Source organism: Mus caroli, unplaced genomic scaffold (genome assembly GCF_978045245.1).
Source record: "Mus caroli unplaced genomic scaffold, Mus_caroli_1 scaffold_2, whole genome shotgun sequence".
NCBI lineage: Eukaryota > Metazoa > Chordata > Mammalia > Rodentia > Muridae > Mus > Mus caroli.
The window spans coordinates 3,641,144-3,660,823 of record NW_028227257.1 but is presented as its reverse complement, the minus strand read 5'-3'; the positions used below and the strand labels follow the sequence as shown (position 1 = coordinate 3,660,823).

The window sequence follows — 19,680 nt, the reverse complement described above, 5'->3', positions numbered from 1 at the left end:
CTTTAAAGTGTGGAAGGCCTTGTCATCCCAGCCTCTATGAGGACGGGCACAGATTGGGTTTTCCTCCAGGTACTCCCAGCATGGAACTCAGAACAGGGCTTGACATCCATGCTCAGTAAACACTTTAGAACATACCATTTGCACTGTCAGCCCTAGTGGGCACTCCAAGCTCTGGCAGGTGGGCCAGCCGTGTTCTTAACCACCTGTCAGAGTGTTTCACATAGCCAGTGGCTTTGGGACCCCACTAACCAGCAGGCTCTACGCTGGACTCTCAAAGAGAGTATCAAGATCTAAGCAACTATTTAAGGTTCATCTGTGGGCAAATGAAAGGTGTGTGTGTGTGTGTGTGTGTGTGTGTGTGTGTGTGTGTGTGTATGTATGTATGAGACCCTGGCTGGGAGGTAGAGTCTGGAGGAGAAGGTAGGTGAGTCTCCATTGCTGGTGGATTTGGCCTTGGGGTGGGAGGCCACAAGGAGGGTAATGTCAGAATAAGAAAGGAAAGAATTGCAAGGTGTGGTTCCTCTCCCTGTCCCTCTGGCTCTGGGTTGGACCTGAGGCAGGACAGGCATGTCCTATGTCCTAGCATACCTTCTGGAAACGCCCCAGGGGTGGTCAGAAGAGTGTTAGCCAGAATGCCTCTGGGGGTGGATCCTCTGAGTGCTGGTATTCTGTGCTGGCTGGAAGATGTTTTCTCAGGAGAGATGTGCTGATGGACAGTTGGTGAAAAGTGCTTGTACTAGCAACAGAAGTGTACCCTGAGCTCTGGGGTGCAGTGAGGGCTCTTCCTCATCTGTCACAGAGGGGTAGATGTGACTATTATCTAGGATCCAGAGTCAAGGAAGGTATCATGAAAGTCCATTGCAGAAGTGATCTCTCAAACAGGGCCCTGAACTGGCTTTCCTTTGGCTGGAGTTTAGGCTATCGCTTAGCAGATGGCTTAGGCAATAAACTCGAAATTGCCGCACCCCAGGCTCTGGCAGTGGACAGGTCCCCAGCTTCAGACATCTGCTGTCTCCCTGTCTCTTCCTGTTCACCCAAGCACACATGGCGGTGGTGTGGTGGGCCTGCAGTGCTTTGGGCTGTGACTTAATTAGATGCTTCTGTGCCCTGCAGCGCTGGAGAAGAAGATGGCTGGCAGGCAAGGCCGGGAGGAACTCATCAAGCAGGGACTGCTGGAGATGATGGAGCAAGGTAAGGGGGTCTCTGGGAGGGTGGCAGACATAAGTGGGACTCAGGGCATAGAAGGCACTCACTGGAGTCCCAGGGTGCCTCTGGGATATGGGTCCCGTGGACTGGACTGGAGCCAGGGGACCATGACATGAGGCCCATGGTAAAGCCTGTCAAGTTTGAAGTCTCCCAAACTCAGGAAATCTGTAAGAGGAAGGGAGGGGCATCCTGTATTCATGTGGAGCACTGTTCTCCAGGTCAGCCTTCAAGGGTGGATCAATGGCTTCAGTAAGGAGCTGAGGTAGCAGGGTACCCACTCCTTCATGGCCATTTCTAGTGACCATCCACCAGGGGACATGTGGAAGGAGTTCCTTGAACATCTTGTCTGTCTCTAAGTGGCTTTTAATTTGAGTGCAAGTTTTCTTGACACTCACACATTAGATCCTCAATTTGAACAAATGGAGACTGCACCTATAAGGGTCCCATGGCTAACATTTCTGACTGTCGGGCAGGGCAAGGCATTCTGCATCGCTTACCTTTGCATGTCAATGTCACCCCCAGTTTGCAGACATGAATGTGGGATCCACCCACAGCTGTGGCACGCAAGTGAATGCCCAGTGCAATCATGGATCCTCCCAGTGTTGGTCAGGCAGGTTTCATCCAGACTGTGCTTTCAGGACTGTGTCTCTGTGCTCAGGTTGGTCAATGTCCGCAGCACCAGGCATTGGAGACCTCCACACTTAAGTCTAGCTTTCTCTCACCATGTTGAGGTCCCATCAGATCCTGACCCTTGCTTAATACTTTGTGGGTCTCTGCATCTGTAAATCTCGACTGATGGGACCAACTCATAATCCCTCCTTCTTCTAAAATCTCTCTGGGCTGAGCAAGCTCCCGCCTCCTTAGTGAGGAGATATACTGTGCTTGTGTGAATGCATCCAACTCCCGTCTCTCCTTTCACTGGTGTCTGCAATTTGGTCCAAGAACCAGGAGTTAGGATGGGAACCCATGAAATAAACAAGATCTGGCTGAAGCCCACAGCACCAGTGTGGCCTCGCTCCTTAGGTTGCCTCCCTTCCTGAGTTTTGGAATATATTATTGTAATGATACTATGTTCAGGGGGCAATCAGCCATAGTGATTGGTTAATGCCTTCAGTGCTGTGTTCCACATAAAAGAAAGCCATGGCCTCATGGCCCAAGGCCTGTGGCCTGAAGATGTTGAAAGCTCCACTCTGACTCTCCTGGAGTTGGTGGACTGTCAATGCTGAGGAGAAATACGAAGTGGGTTTAATTTGGAATGGGTCCTCATAGTATCCAGGGTTGTGTTTGTGCACATACACATGTATGCACATACACATGTATGCACATGCTCACATGTCAGAGGTTGGCTTTTAGTGTCTTGCTCACTCTCAGCCTTTTATGAGACAAAGTCTCTCATGGATTCAGCTGGGCTGTTGGGCAGTGAGCTCCATAGATCTCCTCATCTCTGCCTTCCTGGTGCTCAGGTGACATGGCTCACCACCGTGCCCATCTCTTTGTGGGGATCTGTGCTTGGGTCTTTATGCTCACAGGGCAGGTTCTTTATTGACTGTTCTGTCTTTATAGCCCCAGGTTATTCATTTAGTTCTTGGGTCAGGGAAATAAAAAGAACTGTATAGGGCTGAAGAGATGGCTCAGCTGTTAAAGGCTAGGTTCACAACCAAAAATATAAGACTTGTATACTTTTAGAATGTTATATTCGTTGAATAAGGGGGAAGTAAAGATGGGCGTTTGATTTTGGCCAACAATAACGTTCTAGTTTGAATAGTGGAAAAGGAAAACTTCTAGGAGGAATGCCATGAGCCTCATTAAACTCCATTGTGTCAGATGGGTAAACTTGGACCAGAGCCCGTTGAGAGTGTTCAGGTACAGCCAGGCCAGTGGGACTGAGGTGGAGTGTCTTCAAAGCCACACCACAGGCCTACCAGCTTATAGATACAGTTAGAAGGAAGCCAGCTAAGCTTGTCAGGAAAAAGATAGTAAATATTTTAGGGTTTGGGGTTATATTTGTCTTTCATTACTATAATGAAATACCAGAGGCAGGATAGCTTTATAAAGAAAAGAGGTCTGTTTAGCTCCCAGTTTGGAGATTCAAGGGTGTGGTTCCAGAATGCTCACTTCTGACAGTGAGTGACCTTTGCTATGGATCGGAAATGAGATGGCTCCGCAGAGTCAGGCGTCTGAACACAGAGTTAAGGCGCGAGGGGCTTAGACAGTAGGTAATATGTTAGAATGCGGTTCACTGAGGTGAGGGCCCTGAAGTTTATAGCTCAGCCCTGCTTCTAGCCAGGTTTCTCTGTTTGCTGACTGCCCAAGGTGGAAGCAAGCCATCTCTAGCCTCCAGAGCAACCAGCACACAACGCTGCCTTTCTTAGCATGAAGAATGGTAACTCAGATCACCTGTCCCCATAAAGAGTTCCTTGTTGGGTTAGATTTGGTTATGGTGATTAGCTGCTAAGACAGCCTACATTTGTGAGCTGATATTAGGTGCCTAATACTGTGCATGAGAACTATCCACCTCAGTCTCAGGGTCTCTCCAACTCTAGGTTCTATTCTCAGGACCTCACAGAACCACCCCCCCCCCCCCGCCCCACCACCACTTCCCAGTCACCTGACTATTGGGTTAAGTTTCTAAATGCCATTAGCCTATGACTTTAGGACTTAAATTTCTACCAGTGTTGTGGGGGCCGTTTGGTCACAGCAGGGCAAGCAGTCTGCTGTGGTCATCCACCCACCCCTGCTCAACTGAGGCAGAAACAGCCACAGGAAAACACACACTGAGCAGGCATGACTGTGTGCCAAGAAGCTTCATTTATGAGCGTGAAGATTTGAATTTTCAACCTTTTTCATGAATCACGAACAATTATCTTTCTTTTGGTTCCCTTCCCAACCATTTAAAGATATGAGATCCATTCTTAGTTCAGGGACATGGAAACAGGTGGAAGGCTGGCTTGGGCCCAGCCCGCCTCCCACACACCACCACCCTTTCAGTCTTGCAGAGGGAATGGGCCAAGAATCAGAGTGGCCCAAAGCGGTCTTAGATGCTGCCAGTGACTATGGACTGCCCACTACGTACCAAGATCTCTATTAGCTGACAGACATACTAGCTTCTGAGACATGGTCCCACCCCCCAGCGCAGAGGGACACAGGCATCAGGGGACCCTACAAATACAAGTCATAGCAACTGAATCAAGGAAGGTATAGAAGGACACACATGGGGCACTTGGAGGCCATGTCATGGGGGTTGAGGGACAGGAGATCTGAGAGATGTTGCTTATGAGTTAGGAGCCCAGGTTGGTTTTGCGTTTGGTTACACAGAAGTACATGAAAGCTAATTTTGTTCCACACTGAACATGGAATCTAGAAGAAGACTCCTGTGTGCAGGCTAGTGCTCTGTGCCTCCCTGGGCCCTTTCAGGAGTCCTTTGCTATCAGGAGTGCTTAAATTAAGCACTCTAGGGGCCACACATTGATAAGCCTTCCCAGCCAACTCTAGCTTTTTACAGAGAAGAAGGTAGGGAAGCGCCTGGTCCTGAATGTTGGAGACAGAGTCACTAGCAGCCCCAGGAGCAGTGAGTACCAGGTCCCAGGATGCAGGGGTTCAGGGAAGGGACCAGAAGGCAAGGGGCTGAAGGGCAGCAAGGGAGAGAAGGGACTTGGATGCAAATGTCTCTTCTTCCCTCTTGCACATATGCATGTGCTAGGGGTGGGCTGACAGGGACATGGCCAGGCTGTCCCAGGGAGAGGGCCTGGGAATGTTCAGGGAATTGGTCCTTGTCTGTGAGCAAAACCAAGTGTCTCAGGCGGCAAGGACAAGAACCACACAGGTTTAGCTTTAGAGGCAGGGCACTTTTTCCTCAGGACTCCCATGGGGCAGAGTCTTTTAATTTGTTTTAAATACACAACATGAAAAACATGTAAAGGCTGGGTGCAGAGCACTGGGTGAAGTGCTGACCCTTCCAAAGGAGCCAAGTTCCTTGGGGCCAGGAGCACAGGAGGCCTTTTTGCCTGGATTGGACTTGGCACCCCCAGGATTCTCATGGCAGCAGGAAACTGCTGCACCTTCCCAGGTTAGGAGCTCAGGAGCCCAGCAGGGGTCAGTGTGAGACAGACTACTGGGGAGATCACAGCGCCTCCTCTTTTCCCCGTAGTGGCTGTGGGTGTGGGAATAGGTGTGTGGGGACAGCTTTTCTGGCTGTGGGTTATGGATTCTTCTGGCTCAGCTCTGCCTTCTCCCAGGCGAGTGGGAGCAATATGCAGCCGTGGGTGCCCCCTTGTGGTCGACTGCCCTCATGGAGCCTGTCACACTGAGGCCAGACTTCATAGCCAGGCAGCTCAGGAGGTACTGAGAGGGAGGCAAGACCTGACTAAGGACAGGACGTCCCCAGACATGCCCAGAAGCCTTAGTAGACACAAGAGCTCGCTGCCTAGCAATGAAATCTGCCTGCTGTCTTCTCAGAATGTCATGCACCTCACGCTCACGCCTGCAAGTGAACACGGGCTCACATGTTCCCTGGAGCTTGCCTCAGAACATGGCTGGTAGGAAAGATCCTGCAGGTGGCCAGGAGTGTGAGCTCTGCCCCAAGGTTAACAAATGCACATCACGAGTCCCCTGGTCCTGTCCCTTACATCTCCACCATGCTGCTAGTGTGCTGGGCTGCATAGTACCCCCTTACATGGGCTGGTAGTATGCTGGGACCTTGTTTGTGGCACTGTCAGACAGCTGCTATGAGGAGAGGTGACCTTTTCCCACTCTGCCTCCCCGATGTCTGGGACTGTCTCCAACCCACTTCCTTGATTAGGAACAGGGTCCTGCCCGTTTCTAGTGCAGACAATACTCATTCCTTGAATGGCTTCCTTCCCTTACTCTGCAACCCATCGACTTGATGTTTTCTTCGATGACCTAAGGACTGTCCTATGCCGATGGCACTGGGTGTTTTATAAGATGCGTATTACGTTAGTGCTGTGCTCATCGACATGAGTGTCACGAGGCTCTCAGGGGAGTGGAACCCTGGAAAAGTGTGCCTGGTTTCTGTGTGTTTGCATGCATACTACCTGGCATGCACACATGTGTTCCCACTGTGAACATGCACATGCGTGTTTCTGTGCATGTCTGTGTCAGGTCCCTTTCATAGAAGTTCATGTATAAAGCATGCACATCTCTGTGTTTCCCCCTGCAGCTCTGAGAGGAGATGAGCAATGATGGGGACAAAGGTTGGCCAGAGGAGGCAGCTGACCCCGTGACAGAGGAAGGGGCAGGAGCCCCACCTCCACACTGCCCTGGCTCCACCCAGCGTTTCTTAGCAACAGGCCCTGCCACCAGGACTATTTTGGGAACTGTAGCTTCTTACTGAGTGTGATTCTGGGCCGGAGCTCTGTGCATAGCCCAGAACAGGACCACTGGACTGCCGAGCTGCAGGCACTGATACAGGCAATGCAGTCCTGCAGTGGTAGATGGGACTGGGGGTCCCTGGGCCTTTCAGGGACAGCTTTGTTATAGTGATGATGATGATAATGAGGTATGGCTGTAAATCACAGCAGACATGGGCCCTTTCTCAGGCTTGAGTCCACTTCAGCAGTGAACAGCTACCCCTGTCCCCACCCCACAGGGCAGTAAGGGGCTCAGAGTGACAGGTTCCACCTCAAATTCACCTGTCTCAGGCGCAGCAGCCACCCTGGTGGTGGTAACAGAATCTCTGACAAGTCAGGTTCATCAACCTGTCCTCAGTTAGGCTAATTAAAGAGACAGGTTAATAGAGAAAACCAGGTTTATTCAGTGGGGAGGACAGAAATGCCCAGTGAATCCTTAAGTCCTAAAGGGAGATTTAGGTTTAAACAAAAGGCAGGAGGTATACAGCAAAGCCATCAGGGTGTGGCTGCAACGACCATTATTCTCTCTCCAGCAAGGTGGTCTAACAAGCTGCTCCCCCTGCAGCTGGCACAGACTTCAGCCATCTCCTCCTCCCAGTATGAGATTCTTGGGGGAATTCCAATTCCTTAGGGAGCATTGTCAGCCAAATGGAGGGACAAGAGTGTCTCTTTCAAATCTCCAGTCCTGATTGGATAGTGACTACAGATCTGGCCCTCCTGTCTGTCTGTACAACTGTCTCACTGAGTAACCATAGTGAGCACACCTTCCACAGACAACACATATGAACATAGAACAGGCATGCAGTGACAGGACATGGGCACTCTGTGGGATGTCTGTACATATATACATGTTTATGCACACATACATACACAGGAGCACACACACTGCATACTGCCTTATTACCACATAGAAACTATGTGGATTTAATCAGTGTTCAGATTCCAGAGAGCCTCATGATGCCCCCTTCATGGTGATCAGCATCATGTCATGTGATCTCTCAAGGGTAGTGACATTTTCACACTGCCTGAGGGAACCTGGCAACAGTGTCTGTCACAGAGGTGTGTCAAGAACCAGCAAGCCAGTCAGTCACAGGGAACTAAAAACACAGTCTTGAGCTTGGTGACATCTGATTCTATGTCCTTGGCTGTTCTGGGTTTGTCTCTGGCCCAGGGATAGCTTGACAGTGAGAGCCAGAAGCCGAATGTAGTCCAGAGCCCACTTCCCTCTGGTCCTGGGGTTCTGTGAAGCCACAGGGGAGAACAGGCCATGTGTTCAGCAGTGCTTGGTCACCGTGTAGACCAGCATGTATGTACTGTGTGGACCAGCAGGGTATTGTCATTCTGGAATTTTTGTTGCTGGGTCTGCCTCTAGAAGAGGCAACTAGACTTGCCAGAACTTCAGGGCAGGGGTTGTGGCCCAAAGAGGAGCTCACCCCAGGCATAGATATTGAGACCTCTGGTGAGACTAGCCTTTCAGCTCTTCCCCTATGGAGGTGGAAGTACCTTGATGAGAGAGCGTAAGCAGGAAGTCAATTTCAGATCTTCTGAGAGATGACAGAAGTAGATCAGGCAGGAAGCCTGGGCCTGGGCCTAAAAGAACCCTCAGGGAGAGAGAGCAGTGCTGTCTTGAGGCTACTATTAACATAGGGATGAGGCCAGTTGTTTGGCTTTCTCTTCACAAACCACACCAGCAGCAAGGAGACCTGGCACCTGCAGCTCACTTACCTTAGAGTACAGCATATTTCTTACTACAGAAAGGCAAGAAAGCCTGCAGTAACACTGGTCCCACATTGTAGACAAGAAAACAAAGGTTCTGATAGGTAGCAGTGGGATGTGTGTTAGAAAGATGGTGAGCTTCTGTCCTGATATGGGGATCAAGTGAACAGTCTTTGGGGACCCCAGTGCAGTAGGTGGGTGGCTAGAATGGCTAGCAAAAGGGGGTTTTGACCTTGAAATAAATTGATCCTCTACTCCTGTGGAGAAGCACATGGGAGGTTACAGCCAGGACAGCACCCTGTGTGGCCAGGGCTAAGAAATCTCTGCAGACCACACTGCACACTCTATCCTGTCTCTGTAAGTCAGGGACCAAGAGCTTCTTGTGGGAGAACGTGTGAGTGCCCTCCATCCGAGCAGACTTGGCATCTCAGAAGGGACATTCTGATCAGCTTCCCTGGAGCTAGCTGTGTGGCTGAGAAATGATTTTGTTACTAGGCACGAGGGGTCCAGGAACCTACTGCCTCAGCTTCCCTGTATTCCAGAAGAAATTAGGTGACAGATATTGGCAAAGGGAGACTGGTTTATTTAGGTGAGGAGATAGTTCAGTTGGTAAAGAGCTAGGTGTGGCAGCCATCCCTTGAACCCAGCACAGGGGAGGAAAGGCTGGCTGGTCAGCCCAAGCTATCAAGTACGTTTCAGGCTTATAGTTTGGCCCAAACTCAGAGGCAGGAAGTTTTTCATCCTCTCTGCTATTCCTGTATCTGTGCCATAATTTTATAGGAAAGATGAAATGGAGGCAGGAACCACGCATGAGGTGACTTACCTGTGAGATAAACCACCAAAACAAGGTTCTCTCCTCCCTGGGAAGTGAACCTGTCTGCTACCATGGCTTTGGCCTTTCCCTCCCAGCCTGGTTTCCTAGGAAGAGTTTACTCCTATGGTCCAATTGTGTTAGGGTCCCTGTTTCAGTTCTGGCCCTCAAAAGGTTGGGCTCTCCTAAGAGCAACAAGTCAGGGACCAACCCTCAGATGCCTCAGCAGTTGAGCCTCGGGAGAAGGGTCTGGGCTTTCCTGAAGCCTCATGAAAGGCTGCAAGTCCCTCATCCTGGGAAGGCTGCTATGCAAATTCTCACTCGGCTTCCCTCCATCCTTTGATCCTTATTGGGTTTCATTTGCTCCCATAAGCCATCTCCCGAAGTCTTTAGAATGTTCGCCATCTGGATCAAAGGGCAGCATCTGTCTTCATAAACTCTAGTTTATGACACATAGGTGACTGACAGTCACTGGTGGCACAGAGATGAATGGCTGCAGCCACCCACCTACTGCACTGGGGTCCCCAATGCAATGTCGCTATGTAGTAACCCTAGCACCTCGGGGTACCTGCAGTGAACATCTGTTACCACGTGTCAGATGGTCCTGGTCCAGCTGTTGAGGTCTGTTGTTAGAAGGGAACAAGTGGGGGCAGAGAGAATTTTGAAGCTACTTCTTCACCAAGTCCATGAGTCTTACGGATCAGATAAGCCCCAAGGAGGATGCAGAGCTGGGCAGGGCTACCATACAGGATTGTGGTAAAGGAATGAGAGTTGGTGGGGGAATCACCCATTTCCCACAGGTGTGAGAGTACAGGGATACATGGGAAGAATGGACCCATGACAGGTAGGGTACCAGGCTCCTCTGGAAATACAGCTTAGAGAGAGGGACTCCAGCAGAGCATGGGAAACCACATCAAGCCATCCATGACACCCTTTGTAGGAAGGGCCTCTTGCATGAAAGAAGAGCATGGAAGGAGGCACAGTCTGGCTGATGGCTGAATTTCTTTGCAGATTCTGAAAATAAGGCATGCAGTCCCAAGGAAGGCTCCCAACCTGCGCAGAGTGAGCCGTCCGCTGGCGAGCAGGAGACACTGACCTCGGAGGGCGTCCAGCCCGGAAGCCCCTCGGCCAGTGGAACAGATCAGGTGTCCCAGGATGAGCTTCTGTCCTCCGATGCTCATCTGGATGATACAGGTACCAGATGGAGACCCAGTGGCCTGAGCACTCCCCACCAAGGGCTTGGCCAGTCACTCCACTGTCAAGACTGCTGTATCTTAGTTCTGCCTTCTTCAGTCTCATGGCCGGTAGACCTAAATTGTTCCTGGGTGGAGGAGGAGTGAGGGATCTAAAAGAGCCATGATGACCTCTTGCCACAAGCCCCCTGAAGTCAACCAAACGCACATATGCATTTCAGTCAACGCCAAATGGGTGTGCCCTGGGGCAGTGCCCAAATCCTGAAGCAGATGACATCTTCCCTTGAGTGATGCCAGAGAGGGTGTGTATGATGGGAGAGCCATGCTGTGCTGTGCTCTGAGTGAGGCTCCTCTGTGGCTTGGCCGTGGGGTCCTCTGTTACATGGGAGAAGTTATAGGGGCAGCGTCGGGGTTTTCTGGAGCACATAGGAACTTGGTACCATGTTTGCAAGTAGTCGGTGTTGGAGGAGTGGGAGCTGGGCTGGTGTTTTTGTTTTAACAGAGTAGACAGGATGCTTGGTAACATGATTCCCAGGACCTTGGCAACCCAACCCAAGGCCAGCAGGAAGCCCAGCAAAGAGTGACAAGGGACATAGCTGATAACTACTGATCTCTGGGCTGTGGTCAGTTAGACGCCTGGCTCGTGTGTGGGTCTGAGGGATGTAGGTGTCTCCTTTCCTTGGCTGAGCAGATGCAGCTTCCCCATGTGGGTCCTGAGTCCTCCCTTGGGGATGTGAGAGACTTGACTGTGGATGTGAACAGGTAGAAAGCATCGCCACAGGCTACGTTCATTCTCAAAAGTTAGCGCCAATGGCATATGGACCTTTTACCCTGGGTCTTGAGAGTTTTTCATTTTTCCTGTCTCTTTCCATATGTGTGTGGGGGGGTATGTTTGTGTGTGTGTACATGTGTGGTATGTGTATATGTGTGGTATGTTTGTGTGGTGGGGTGTGTTTGTATATGTGTATTGTGTGTTTACTGTGTGGTGTGTTTGCATGTGTGTGTGTGTGTGCGTGTTTGTATGTTTGCATGCATGTGTGTTTATGTGTGTTGTGTTTGTGTCTGTGTAGTGTATATATGTATGTGTAGTATGTCTGTGTGTGTATGTGCGTATGGTGTGTTTGTATGTATATGGTGTGTATATGTATGTGTGGTGTGTGCATATGTGTGTGTGTGTGTGTGTGTGTGTGTGTGTGTGTGTGTGTATGCAGGTGCATGTGGAGGCCTCAGTTTGATAATGGGAATCTAATCTGTTCGCTCTTCCACATTATAATTTGAAGCAGGGTCTCCCAGTCAAACCCAGAGCTGTTCTTTATAGCAGGCTTGCCTCACAAGGCAAGACACCAACCACACCCACCAGCATTTATATGGGTTCTGAGACTCCAAAGCTTGGTCCCCTTAGCCACCAACCACCTGCTGTGCACCTGGTAAGTACAACATGCACCTGGGCAGTAGGGAGTGGCTGGGTATCAAGTGAGGTTCTCATGTTCCTTCCCACCTCTCCATTAGTAAGCAGAACGCCAGGATGGCTGACTCTCCTAAGATGGCAGTTGCCCAGCTCTCTCAGAGGATAGTCACTCGCAGCGCCCAGGCATGCTGTTTCTTTTAAGCCATCTAGTCACAGCCCCACTGGGTCCCTGGATTTGCTTCCTCCTGTGGATGCTGAAGGGTTGAGCCTATGTTCTATCATTTGGTCTCTATATTTAGTGAGTAAAGCTTGAGGCTACTGTGGCTCTCCCAGCTCGGGAGGACCAGATGCTGATGCAAACCTGTCAGCTCTCCTTACTGTCCCATGTCCTGCTCAGTACCCGAGGGAGCAACTGCATCTGGGCCCTGTCCCTCTGTGCTGAGCTAATTTCATAACAGATGTCACCTGACAGCAGAGAAATCTGGATTCTCAGGTGTACAGATGATGCGGACATTAAATCCCCCAGCTTTCCCCGCTAACCTCGGGCAAGCTCCCCATGGTGTCTTTATGGGTGCTTATAATCCCGAGGATGATGGAAAGGAGACAGGAGCTTGCTGGGCAGACATCCTAAGCTGAGTATGGCACAAGGTTAACCTGGCCTAAGACTCATACACACACCACACACAAACACAAGAGCTCCCACCCTTGTGTGTGTGCACATGTATGCATGTCGCACACAAGTGTATATGCCTGCTTGTAAATGTGGATTTGTCTGTGTGTGTGTATGTGCATCTATGTAATACATGCTAGTGTACATGTGTACATGTCATGTCTATTGTATGTCGCATATGTCGTGTGTGTGTGTGTGTGTGTGTGTGTGTGTGCAGAAGGAGTGAAATCTGTCTGAATACTGCAACATCCAGGGTGTGGACACTGTCAAAGAGGCAGGCTACCACCTTCCTTTGGCTGGAGGTCCATGTTGATCCAGCTCTCCTGTTTGGGGAGGTTATGTTTCCTGATTTCATGATCTAAAGAGTCCAGGAGGAAGCAGCATTTGAGTTGCGTGGGATGGCTCAGGGTCCTGCAAGTCTGGGCTTAGGCATTCCCAGGAGTGCCCTAGTTAAAAAGAAGGGTGTTGGTGAGCATGCCCTGCATGTTCATGTGGCCTTGCAACATCCTGTGTTTTAAGTGAGGAATGGGGCCCAGAGAGATCAAGTCCCCTGGTTTACTCATCATGTGGCTGAGTACTCAACAAGCAGCAGGTTCAGGAGGAGAGGCTACCTGGGCTGACAGTGTGGGGGCATGTCATCACGGTGGCTGTGGGGCGGGTCACCATGGTGGCTGTGGGGGCGTGTCATCATGGTGGATGTGGGGGTGTGTTATCACAGTGGCTGTAGGGGCGTGTGATCATGGTGGGTGTGGGGTGTGTCATCATGATGGGTGTGGGGCCATGTCAATATGGTGGGTGTAAGGGGCATGTGAGTATGGTGGGTGTGAGGGTGTGTCATCAAGCTAGGTAAGGCATGATGACGGCCAGCTCTGTGGTGTCCAGGGTGTTCTGCTTCCTCTTAGTTCAGCAGCAGTATAGGAAGAAGACACTGACACGTAGCTGGGCCAGGCTGAAAACCTTAAGAGATGTCCTTCAGAGATCTACCTCTAGCTAAGTCCTGCCCCTTAGAGTACCTATTCCCTCTCCAAATAGCACCCACAGCTAGGGACCAAGTGTTCAAGCAATGAGCCTGGGAGGGCGGGAACACTGTCAGAGTCAGCAGACAGCAGTGGCTTTCCCAAGACCACAGAGTTCCCAAATATTAGAGTCTGGGTTTGATCCTGTCCAGAACATTCTACAGACCAAACTGGAGCCATTCAGAAGGTAAATCTTTACTTGACTTCTGGAATATTCTAGATGTTGGTTGTTATTGAGGTCTAGAGCAAAAGTTGCCAAACTGTAGGCTCCAGTTAGGATCCTCCCTGCGGCTTGTGTCTGTATCAGGGCTGATGATATTAGGCACCAGTCCTTCTCCAAGTCTAGCCCCTTCCTCTTACCTCCCACTGGTTACAGTGGTGAACCTAGGACCCTAGTACTTCCTCAGGGAACTGAGAACCTCTGTTCAGTGCATGCCACTAAGTCATGTGACCAGCCAGCCAGAAACAATTGAGCTTCAGGCCTCTGGATCACATTAGCTACTTGCTGGTTGTCAGTGGCCGCCTGTGGCTATGGCTAAGCCATGGGTGGGGGCACTGTTCTACTGAGCAGTGCCGAGAGTGAGAGGTAGCCATATGTCCACCCTGGTGTGAAGCCAGGAGAGGTTTTGCTGTTTGGGTTGGCCGGACCTTCTGGAGCTTTCTCTTCCAATTCCAACAAAGGCTATAATTGTGGCAAAGCCCATGTAATCCTTGCTGAAAGCAGTTGCCATCTGGCCATCTACTGGCAGAGAAACTTTTAGTTTCTGACTTAGGGCATGGTTTGGTTTAGGAGGATTGGAGGTTAGAAGGAAGCCTGGCCAAGATCAGATAAACCATGTCCCTGGAGGCTTTGGGTAGCTCTCTATGGGGACATGTGGCATCTCTGAGGAAGAGGGGTGTGGAACTGACACAGCACAGGAAGAGGCAGAGCCCCAGCCTTCCCCTGGCCAAGTCCCACATGGCCCACCAGCCACCAGTGCATACACTCCTGCCCCATCCTTTCCACGTTGCATCCTATCTCTCCATGCTCAGCTGTGTGGTGGACAATGGGTGAGAGTGGAAGAGACTGGGCAGGGCTTACATGACTAGCCAAGTGTTTGGCCAAAGCCCTATGTGAAGGAGTAGAGTTGTCATCCCACCTTCTAGGGAAGCTAAAGCAGGATTGCAAGCTAAAGCAATACAGTGATGTCTTGTTCCAGAATAAAAGGCAAAAGGAAGTCTCAGGAGGTGGCTCAGTGGGTCCGGTGATTGATCCACAAGCATCAGGACCCAAGTTTGGATCCCCAGAACTTATATATATAGAAGGAAGATGCTGTGGCATGTGTCTGCAACTCAGGGCTGTGGAGGACAGGGACAGGATCTAGAGACTCTTCACTGGCCAGTGAAATGGCAATCTCCAGTTTCAAGGGGAGACAGAGAGCAATAGAGGAAGACATGCTGTCAAGCTCTGCCCCGCCCCCACCCCACCCTCAGTGCATGCATTTGTGTGTGTACACAGCATATACAGAGAAGAAAAAGGCCTCTGGTATAAGCCTCCATTTGCTTTGCCCATCAAGGTCCTGGGTACAATAGCTGAACAGCAAAAAACAGAGCTGGGTGAGAATATGTGTGGCCTCTGCCTGTTTGACCTTCTGAGGAAAGGGAGGGCCTCTGAGGACCCATCCACTGGGAAGCTGGATGGATGCTGAAGCCAGAGGACAAAGCTTGGGAGTGACTAGCCAGTGTCTGTGGAGGAAGACACAGGCCAGAGCCCACGTTGCTGCTGTTAAGGGGCGGGTACAGGGGGCAGAGCCCAGGAAGAACACTGAACTAAGGGCAGAGTAGTTGGGAAGGATGGGAGCCAAAAGCCAAGAGGAGAGTTGGAGGTTAGTGAGGGACTTAGCAGGGTGGCCATGATGAGGGGCTGACACAGACTTCCCAGGTAGACGAGAGAATAGTGTCAGAGTGTAGAGGCATAATTCTGGTGACAGGGTCACCAGATGAGTCTATTTGCATGAATGCATTTATTGTTGTGGTCCTGGAGATCAAACTCATACATAGCTATATGCATGCTAGACAGGTGACAGGTGCTCTACCACGGTCTGGCATCCCTAGCCCTCTTTCCTTTTTGGTTTTGAGACATGGCTTTGATAAGTTACCTGGGATGGCCTTGAACTTACTTTGCAGCCCAGGTTGTCTTTGAACTTGTGATTCCTCTGCCTCAGCCTCAGCCTCAGCCTCTAGAGTAGCTGGGACTGCAGGCCTGCAGAGATATAGCTAAAGCAGGGCAAAGGTGCTAGCACACGAGTTCAGAAGTGTTTGTATTGCTTTCCATGTGATAAGTTACTAAAATAGAGACAGACAGACAGACAGACAGACAGACAGACAGACAGAGGTCTGTCCATAACCTAAAGAGACATGAGACTAGCCCAAGTTGGGGTTTTTCAAGCAGGTCCCACATGGAGCTCCAGCATAGCAGACAGATGTGCACTGACCCCATTGTCTGATCCATCACCGGAGCCCCAGGCTCAGGTTGTCCTGTCTCCATGTTGACCCTCCTTGTGGCAGTGCCCCAGACAGAAAACAAGGGTCCAGTCAAGATGCTGCATCTAGACTGTGGGTGGAAACCAGGTCTCAGAGGGTGAAGCTAGCCCATCTGGGTTCCCACTCTGCAGGACCAAGGCCTGGGCCAGGAGAGTGCACCGGAGCCATGGAGGGGCTGTGGAGCTCAGCCTGTCTCTCACTACAATGTTGTATCAAGGACAAGAGACCCTTCCTAAGTGGAAGAGACCCATCTACCTGCCAAAACATAGCTCTCATCTCTCCTAGTGGAGCCTCCAGTGACCAGGCCAGACAAGCATTTCATGTCCCCAGACACCTCTGGGCCTCATCATGCCTCCCCTCCATTGAGAGCTGCTTCCCAGAGACCATGCTTACCCAGCAGTAATCAGGACAGGGAGTCATACAAACCCAGCCAGAGCAGGGTGGGCACATCCAGCCCTGTGCAGATGCTTACTGTAGTAGCATGTCTTCTACATGACTGTGAGAACAGGCAGAGTGAGTGTGTGTCCCAAAGCCCACTCTCCATTCCTGTGAGCATGGGCTCTGGGACAGGTCATCTACCACCCTGTGTGATTTACAAGACGCAGAAGACCAACAAGCCATCGCATTTGTGTCTGTTAAGAGAAGATGGACCATCTCCATTCTCACCTAGCGCTCCTGACCCTTTTTACCTCAACAAATACAGAATGCTTATTTTAGTATTGTCAGGGTAAAAATTAAATGAAGGCCTTAGGTACCAAACATTATAATTAACAGGGTAGAATGATTGTTGCAGTGTCCAGAGATCTTTAAAAGGAAAACTTCTCTTGGCCATTGACACTCCTGGGGACAGTTTAAATCATGAGAAAATAAAAATCGTGTTTTCACATGCATCTACACAAGGCAAGAACACAGAGCCTGAGGTTCGGCTCATGGTCACTTGGATGGCCAGAGCTGTCAATTCTGCAAAGCCTTCTGGAATTTTACTCATGGGGGGTTGGGACAGCCAACCCTTAACATAAAGGCTGCATACCCCATACCCAAGATGAACTTGAAAAGACTGTGTAAAAGTTAGAACTTGCAACATGGTGCACACACAGGGACCAGCTGTGTCTCTCAGATGCTTGGGCGGGTACTAAGAGCCCAGAGTTTCCCTGGATGCTCTCCAGGAAGCTAGAGTCCTTCAGCACCACGGACAGTGCTCGGGGGCCTGAGAGCTTGGAGCCAGCCTGTCTCTTGGAGACGGAGTTCCTCCTAGGCAGCTGTGCGCCCAGCGAGTGCCTTCCAGAAGCACCTTGGGTTTGTGCTGTCAGGACAGGAAGCTGTCCATGTGTGATGGAGGGAGATAGCTACCTCTTGAAGGGGAAGGATAGGAGGTATGTGCACACTGAAAAAGCTGAAATGCTTCCTACTGTCTGGTGGACTCAGTTATTGCTGTAAAGCTTCAGAAGAGAGATCATGCCAGCAGCTGGAGATGTGCACAGAGTCCGGAAACAATCACCTGCAGGAGAGGCCCGGGCTTGATCCTGCGTAGTGTGGGGGCCAGCACTGAACAGGTTTCCAGATGTGTCCTCCACATCACTATCTTCTATAGCTCTTGACCCAAGCACATGGGTAGTAGTTTCATCCAGAGGGGGACCTTCCCCAGGGCTCAGGAAGCAGGAAGCTGAGCAGAGGATGCAAGACTGTTGGGATGACAGTGAGCCTGTGCTGGTTTATAAAGAGTAGCAAGAGGAAGCTGGTGGTGGGCCAGGAGAAAATAGAGCTGTCAATGGATACTCACAGATGAGCAACTGCAGAGAGGACAGGGCTCTGGAAGGCTGGCCTTTCCTGGAAGTCCCATCTTCCCGACTCTACTTTCTCTCCTAGACTTGTATGCCAGGGATAGGGCATCAATTACCCACACAGAAACATCACAGCTGTTGGCACAAGGGTCTCGATGTACCAGACGTTAGTGTAGATGTCACCCCTGCCTTTTGATGAAGCTGTTACTCCTGCTCCTCTTGATTTTGAGACATAGTTTCATGGTGTAGCCTAGCCTGGCTCCAAACCTGGGATCCCCTGAGACAGCAGGTGTGCACAAGCACGCATGGCCTCATTGCCCCTTCCTTTAAAACCTTGAACTAGTCCTGTACGAGGGCATTACCACTGATGTGGGTCACTATCAGTAAGTCACTACAAGTAAGATGTACACAGAGGTTTAGTACAAAGCCAAGCCAATGTGCACACCCAGCTTCTCTGACTCTAGAATCTATCAAGATGGCATGCTTAGCCAGGCGGTGGTGGTGCACGCCTTTAATCCCAGCACTTGGGAGGCAGAGGCAGGCCGATTTCTGAGTTCGAGGCCAGCCTGGTCTACAGAGTGAGATCCAGGACAGCCAGGGCTACACAGAGAAACCGTGTCTCAAAAAACAAAAACAAACAAACAAAAAAATAAACAAAACCCCCCAAACCCAAACAAAAAAAATATGGCATGCTTGCAAGTGTGAGGGGCCCAGGCTACTGAATGAGGAGGGACGTGGTCACCTGTGCCTGAAGTGACTTCCTGACTCCCTATTTCTCATGGTCTCTTGTTCACTGGATGTGAAGGTAATTAAGTCCACACATGGAGAATCAGTGTCTTCCCACCATCATGACAAGATACCATTTGTCCCCAGGTCTTGTTCTCTCTTAACCATGCTATGGCAGCCTCCTCTAATTATTCCATTTTGCTTTCGAACCAGCCAATATACCGTCTGCATCCACTGCGGAAGAAGCAGACGCTGGCAGCCTCCTGCCCACCACTGATGAGCCCTCTCAAGCCTTAGCTGGGTCTGACTCTCTGGACAGTCCTCCCAGATCCCTGGAGAGATCTGCGAGCCAGCTCCCCAGCCCTCCACTGCTGCCCACCCCGCCACCCAAGGCCAGCTCTAAAGCCACAAAAAATGTCACAGGTGAGTCTGCTTGTCCTCCCATCCATCCATCCATCCACCCATCCATCCATTCATTGATCTACCTATCTATCCATCCATTCATCCATTCATCTGTCCATCTGTCTTTCCACATGTCCATCTGTCCGTCCATCCATATCTTCAAACCATCATGCCTACTCCAGCTCCAGGCTGACTCTTGTCATTGCCTCAGCACCCTGGCCCTGCAGGCCACAAAAAGAGTTCCCAGAAGGCCATAGTTGTTGACTGCAGATTGCTTGGACACTCTTTGATAGAGGGGAGGGTCCTGTAACAGTCAGAGGGGGAATCTTCTAGACTCTGAACCCAGAGTATACAGCCAGCCCTCCGGGTGGCACTTTCTCTGCTAACACATGGTTGTCTGTAGTGTTTCTGCTGCTCCCATGAATGCCCCCGAATGCCCATTTTCTCCTTCACAACAGCTCCATCTATGCATCAGGAGAGAGCCAGGAGTCAGCACTGACCCTTCCTGTGGCAACACAGTTGGGCAGAAAAAGACCCCATCGTCATCAACCCCTGTGCTATCCTCACCTTCTCACCTGCAGCCCTGGCCTCACAGGGGACTCGCTGCCGAGTCAACATTTACTCACCAAGCCTTCAGGGCCAGGCACCTCAGCCTCACAGGGAGGCAGGCTATCACTGGCTAATTTTCAGAGCACATTCCCACATACTCCCTTGGAAGCAGTGGACACTAGAGAGCAAAGCCCAGCTCAGTGAAGCCGCTTACTCTGTGGACAGGCACCACACATGTGGGTCTACTTTTTTTTGACTACTTTATTAGGTTCTTATATCCACTACCCTTCCAATCTTTATCCTACCCTAATCC

At 50.7% G+C, this 19,680-nt stretch overlaps 1 protein-coding gene across 5 annotated transcripts in view; it reads left to right on the top strand.

The window, feature by feature from the left end:
• Phactr3 (phosphatase and actin regulator 3) overlaps positions 1–19,680 on the top strand; it is a 219,832-nt gene that overhangs the window by 142,256 nt on the left and 57,896 nt on the right. For all 5 annotated transcript variants that reach the window (XM_021152545.3, XM_021152538.2, XM_029474384.2 and 2 more), the window contains exons 3-5: positions 1,114–1,191; positions 10,111–10,293; positions 18,630–18,839. In XM_021152545.3, the coding sequence (XP_021008204.2) occupies positions 1,114–1,191; positions 10,111–10,293; positions 18,630–18,839 (471 nt within the window). The remainder of the gene's footprint in view (positions 1–1,113; positions 1,192–10,110; positions 10,294–18,629; positions 18,840–19,680) is intronic.